This window comes from Geospiza fortis, unplaced genomic scaffold (genome assembly GCF_000277835.1).
Source record: "Geospiza fortis unplaced genomic scaffold, GeoFor_1.0 scaffold194, whole genome shotgun sequence".
NCBI lineage: Eukaryota > Metazoa > Chordata > Aves > Passeriformes > Thraupidae > Geospiza > Geospiza fortis.
This window is the reverse complement of record NW_005054322.1, coordinates 5726414-5733118: the sequence shown is the minus strand read 5'-3', so window position 1 is coordinate 5733118 and position 6705 is coordinate 5726414. Positions and strand designations below refer to the sequence as shown.

Below are 6705 nucleotides of genomic sequence, written 5' to 3'. Positions count from 1 at the left end.
TCCTCCTGCTCGCCCTGGCCCCGCCCAGCAAACACGGAGCCCGCAGCCCGTGGAAGGCGTGGAGTGCAGTGGGTTGTTGGGAGGGGCCCTGTGCTGCTGCATGAGGTGTTTTTCCCGAAGATGCCGGAAGAGAGCGGAGAGCGGCGCATTCCCGGCACCGTTCAGTCAGACATAACGCGTGCTACTCCTTGCATTGCATTGCGTCCTCCTCAAGGGCTGTCCTCGGATTCCTTGGGCAGGATGGAAGGGAGGGAGGGCGCTGTGAGGAGGCGGAGGCCTCCCGGCGACACGGGGTTTCTTCTGTGTCCCACACGCCCCCAGGTTTTGCCTGTGTAAATGCTGGCCCTTCTTGCTGGCCAGGAGAGGATGTCCTCGATGAGCCCGATGTCCTGGCTTTCAGCCCTGCCGTAACCTTCTGCTTTCAGTGCATCCCTCATTATGGAGAGGGAGCTGTCAGTGACTGCGTGCAGGTTAATAATGTGAGGCCGAGGGCAGGGTGTCCAACACAGGCTGCGCCTGGCACCGTCTCCAAAAGGATCCCAGGAACACGACCGTGCGGACCGCTACCACTGAGGTTATCTCTGTCTTACATGCTCTTTGGCCTATTTTGTAGTATATGCCCAGACCAGAGGGTCCGTGTAGCAGTCAGACTGAATGGTGCTGCTTTTTCGAAATACTACTAATGATTAATGATGTGTCAGTCCACGTCAAGACTTCCTAAAAATGTCATCCTTGGAACAACATAAGGAACTCACCCTGATCTCCGGTCCTGGGAAGCATTGGGTGAAACTACCATACTCTCTAGATCAGGAGAGACTTTGACAGAACAATCTGAAACATTTCTGATCTCCTCTCACATTGCTACATGCTTCTTTTTCCCCCACCATATTCTCCATTTTAAAATAATAAAATGCTTTATGTGGGAAGTTTGATCCAGCTAATTCATTCTTCAGTCTCTTGCAGAGTTGAGGCTGTCCAAAATCTGAGGGAGTTTCAAACCATGTTTCTTTAAACAAGACCTTTCCAGAACCTGTGATCCTCTTTGAGGTCAGCATGATGTAATTCATGTTCTAGTCACCTGTGTATTTTGAGGTCTTGTTGGTGTTAGGGATGTTTGTGAAAGTCATCTTGTGCCTTCAGCATGAGAAGAGTGCAGGTTGGAAGATGATGAATAATTAATTTATGTGGCCACTGCTATAACCAGAAGCAGAGAGACAAAGGCTCTGCTCTAATGGGAATGAGAAAAGTCCAGCTTAAATGATGGTTATTTGGTTCTGACCTGCCTGGATTGAGTTTTCCGTTTAGCAGGACTCAGCCTGGGGGGTGAAACTGGAAATGTGGAAACTCAGAAATTTATTGGTTGTTTTACTGATGTTTTATTTAAATATTTTGTCTGTCCTAAGTACTACTGACTGTGGGTTTTACGAGGATGTCTCTGTGTAAGCAGGTAATTTGGAAGAGGTTTATGGGATGTCCAACAAGCATGGCCTAACATTGCATTTCTGAACCAACAGCTCTCATAAAGAGGATGCAACAGGTATTGGTGTCTCTCCCTTAATCTTCTTCCTCTTCCCTGACAGAGCAGTTCCCTTAAAAGCAGGTGTATTGTTTACAGAATAGATCTCTGCTGGATTTACATCTCTGAACTCAAAACACCTTTCTTCAACATTTGAAGATTATTGTCTGAGTTCAGAGTTCGGAGGAACAGGGAAGTTATTCTAGGTAACAGGAAGTCCAAACTGTTTTAGATGATGAAATTTATGCTTCTCCTCACTGACTTGGAAAGGAATCCATGGTCACTCCCTTGGAAGGTATGATTTTACACCAAGTCTTCAAGAAGCTGAAGGACAGCAGGTCACAGCCTGCTTAATTAAAATCACAGTTTTAATTAAGATTAAGATTAAGTAATAATGGTCAAGAGCTCCTGGAAGCAAGAAGACTAATTAATGAGGGAGATACCTACACACCTGGATTTTGAGTTTCACTTGCTCGTTTAGGGAGAAATTTGCATGATGGGAGTGTCAGTTTTCTCACCTCTAATAATTTATGATTCATGGAATCACAGAATATCTGAGGTGGGGAGGAATTGGTGGGATGGATGCAGCCTGAGAGTTGTGGTCAATGGCTCAATGTCTAGGTGCTGCACCTGGATTGGGGTAATCCCAGACATGAGTACAGAGTAGAAGAGCTCATTGAGAGAAGCCCTGCAGCGAAGGACTTAGGGGTTCTCATGGACAAAAAGCTGCAGAGGAGCTGACAATGTTCAATTGCAGTGCAGAAGGCCAAGAGCATCCTGGGCAGCATCAAAAACACTGTGGCCAGCAGAGCGAGGGAGGGAATCCTGCTTCTCTGCTCCACTCTGGTGAGACCCCACCTGGAGTGCTGCATCCTGCTCTAGGGTCTTCAACACAGAAAAGACTTGTTGGAGCAAGTCCAGTGGAGGGCCATGAAGATGGTCAGAGGTCTGGAACGTTTCTGCTATGAAGACAGGCTAAGAATGTTGGGGCTGTTCATGATGAAGAAGAGAAGACTCCAGGGAGACCTCATTGCAGCCTTCCAGCACTTAAAGAGAGCTTATAAAAAAAGAGGGAGGTTGACTTTTTACATGGACAGATGTAAATAGGACAAGGGAAAACAGTTTTAAATTAAAAGAGGAGGGATTCAGATTACATGTTAGAAAGAAATTCTTTACTGTGAGGGTGCAACAGGCTACCCGGAGAAATTCTGGGTTTTCCATCCCTGGAAGTGTTCAAGGCCAGGTTGGATGGGCCCTGAACAACCTGATGTAGTGGGTAGCATCCTTGACCACAGTAGAGGGGTTGGAGTTAAATGATCTTTAATGCCCTTCCAACCCAAACCTTTCTATGACTCTGTGGCCTCTGGAGGCCATCTTCTCCAGCCCCACTGCCCAAAGTGAATACCTAGAGCAGATTGTCTAGGACTGAGTCCAGATGAATTTTGAATACCTCCAAGGATGGACACTGCACTACCTCCCTGTGTAACCTGTGCCAGTCCTTGGTCACCCTCCCAACGAAGAAGTGTTTCCTGATGTTCAGAGGGAACTTTCCATGTTTCAGTTTGTGCCCATTGACTCTGGCCCTGTCACCGGGCCCCAGTTAAAAGAGCCCAGCTCCTCTTTTCACCCTCCCTTCACACACTGAAGGCCTTGTCAAGTTTTGTCAAGGCTTGAACAATCCCAGTTCCCTCAGCCTTTCCTCACAGAAAAATTGTCCCACACCCTTAATCATCTTAGATGTTTGGTTTTTTCATAGTCCCTCTAGCAGTAATTAAAACCAGATGTATTAATACTTTCAAAGTTCTTCTGTTACCTTTTCATTATTCACAGAGTTTTCAGCTGCTGATGTGAGCAGTATGAAACCTGTGTGCTGACAGACTTGCAGACTGCAAAGCTTACCTTTAATATGTGAATGTCCAACACAGGCTAATTAATTGAGTCATCAGCACTCCACGACTTCCCCACCTTCATTCATATGTAGCAGAGGATATTGCATGCATGCATTTAGGGTACTGACAAGAACTTTAGCAGGAACAGTGATGAGCTCTCTGTGGTGCTCCCACTCCAGCAGTGAGAATGCTATTCAAAACCTTGTCTGTAGAAATTGCACAAGGCTGACATGCCAGCAAAAGTAAACTAGCCTTATTATGAAGTCAGTTTTGTTTTCACCTTCCCAGAGATGTACCAAGTTTTTAATCTTTTGTTGCCTCTGTAAGCTTTTTTGGCCCTATTTCAATTGCTTTCTTTATTAAGCTCCTTACTCTAAAGAAAGCCCATGCAAACAGGCCTTTTAAAGTGAAGAGTAGAATAAATAGCAGAATCCACTCACTGTGTGCTCTCCCCATGCCTGCAACACATTTGAGACAGTTTTAAAGTATATTTTTGTAAGTCTCATTCTTGCTGAGTAGTCCATGTATGAGTAACTTAGTAAGATAAAACCGCTGGCAAGTAATAATAGAAAAAAACTGGATTAAAATTGTGCAAGGATATTCATATGACAGTCATGTGGTCTGTTATACTTTCTTGTACAGTTAGTTACTTTCAGAAATATTCACTGTGCAGCACCAAGTCTCTTGTTCAGGGCTGCTGTCTGAACTGTGAAAATGCCTGGGACTGTTTTTAGTAGGCGGAATCTCAGATCATTCATATACAGAGTAAGTTTTTTCACTTTTCTATGTGTCTTGTGATAGGCTGTTGAACATTACAGTACATTTACTCTTCATTGCATAGTAACAGGAGCAGAAATAAAGTTGCACCAGTTCTATGCTAAATATTTGTGAAGCAAACCTCAGGCATTGGCAAGGAATTGTGGCATTGATATACTTAGGGAAAAACACTATGAGGTTGTTTTTAGTGATATCTTGTAATACTGAAGTTGTCAAATATAAGCAATTCTAGTAATTTCTTTTTCACTGTCATTCTTAATTCTGAGTTGCACGTTCTAGGGCATAGGTGTTCATGTGAGCAAAAGCTGCTCTGTTTTGGTTTTTTTTTGGCAGAAAGAATGTAGAATTAAGCGGCCTGGATCTACAAGTTATATTTGCAGGAGAGCCCATAAAGCATGTTTATTTGTATCACCAGGCAATTTATACAGGTTGAACCTGTATCTTTTGATTAACAGACGATTATTTGCACACAAATTGTCCCTGTTGGGTAAGGACCATGAAGGAAAACAGATCAGTTCCTGTAGATTGTGACAGTGTTTTAAACTCCCATGGATTCTAAACATCTGCCATTTTTATGGGTGGCTGAAGGAAATGTTTTCAAGCAACTTGGAGCACTGGCAGAAATGAGATGGCAAATGATGTACCCTAATGATAACATCACTGAACTTGCAAAAGAATATTTGCACTCATCCTAAGTCGCAGCTTTTTCAGGTGGAAGCTTTTGATTCCTGAGGAGCTAGGGACCATTTTTGAGGGTTTGTGACAGCAGACCCAAGGCATTTTTGCTTTTCATTCTCCTCTCTGCAGATAGATAGTAATGTATCTGTGGCCATCTGTGCCTAATTTTGCAATAATCCGCGTGTCCTGGGCTTTGTATGGGTCCAAGCCAGCTAGCTCGAACCCAAGCCCACACAGTCTTGCACGGACAGAAAGTAAGAGACGAGAAGTGCTCTTCTCTACGAGGGGACAAGTAGCGTGTTTATTGGCTTGGGACAGGACACTTCTGGTGGCGCTGACCACCCAGGTAGAAAAGAGGCCATACCACCCCTGCAGTGGAGTTTTATACCTGAGGGATGGGGGCGGGGAAAGAGGACCGCAGCCAATGGGATACCCTTGGGGAGGGGTGAGGGGAGGGGTAACCAAGGAACAGACCACCAGGTGTGTAGCACGGGGGTGCATGGGGGAGAGACCATGTGATGAGAAAGGGGGAATAACAATCTCTGTGATATAACATACTCAGTACAAATTTTCCCATCACCCAGTGCAAGCAACAACTAAATAAACTATTTAGTGCAATACAACATAATTTGAACATGAAAGGGATCATGAAAGACCACCTCTTTCACCGTCATACCTTAACACCTGCTCAGGCCAACTATGAAAGTCCTCAGGGAACTGTAAAACTTTACTGGGATTTTTTTTACTGAGTGAGGTGCTTCCCTTTTCAAACTTTAAAAGGTTCACATAGCCTGATCACTCCACTCCACGCACTGGCTTGTTCAAAATGCATTTTGCCATATGTGTTTGTGTGTGCCTCTCTGCCTGATTCAGGAAGCAAGGAAGAGTGCTATTCAAATGAAAATCCAAGTTGTTTCACATGGAGCCAGGATGAAGCAGGATTTGCATTCTGTGCTCGTGTCTGGCTCCTTGGCACTGATTAGGAAGCAGAGCAGAACAGAAGGGAGTTGGAGACTGTTTCTAGTCCAGGCATGAGAGTTGTGGATGCTGTGCCTCATCACCTCCTCTGACTTATTTCTATTCTAAGGATGAAGGAGGCTTGAAAAGTTGCTGATTTTCCCATAAAGTAGATTCAATCAAAGATTCTCTTTTAGGAGCAAACCAGGGCTGCTTAAAAGTAGTTCCCTGCTGTACTACCTTTTCTTTCAATAAGCAGAGGTACCAGGGGGGAATGGTAAATGAATCAAGCCTGAATTTCCATGGCTAACATCTATGCTTTCCAGGAATTGAGTTAATAAATCTCAGATGGTTGCTCAGCAACTCCCACAGTTGGTACCTTTTTTTATGCGGAGCTGTGGAATACATTAATTTTGGCTAAATGTGTCCTTGGAAGAAACCTTCTTTGCCTAGAGAACAGACTGACGTGACCTCTGGAAATGAGAGTATTGCTGAAAGCTGAATAAACTGAGTTTCAGAGTTAGAAAGCTTTTTTGTGTTTTCCTTTTCTCACAGCCTCAGGCTTCCAGGAACTCTTTCTTTAGGAGTCAGATGTCTCCAGTTTCTCCTGTGTCCTCATGCAATAAATGAATGCTGTTTTTACAGGGAGTTTGAGTCGTGATGAGCCAGTGTGTATGTCACAGGAAACAGCCTGAGACAACATGTTTGCATTTGAAACTAGGATTTTAACTGTATTTCAATCCGGGTGTTAAATATTTCAGATATTTTATTTATTATTTATTTATTTATATTACAGTATTTTTATACTTGTAATAAGAAAGAGGTTTACTCTGTATTGCCATTTGCCTTAGATGTTCTTCAAAGCAACTGTTTGTGTGGAAGAGATTG

General features: G+C 43.8%; 1 protein-coding gene across 1 annotated transcript in view; it reads right to left on the bottom strand.

The window, feature by feature from the left end:
* Nucleotides 1-149, bottom strand: part of ALG11 (ALG11 alpha-1,2-mannosyltransferase) — a 5160-nt gene extending 5011 nt beyond the window's left edge. Inside the window, exon 1 of the mRNA XM_014306912.2 lies at nt 25-149. Coding sequence (XP_014162387.1) covers nt 25-149 — 125 coding nt within the window. The remainder of the gene's footprint in view (nt 1-24) is intronic.
* Between the last annotated feature and the right edge of the window lie 6556 nt (nt 150-6705).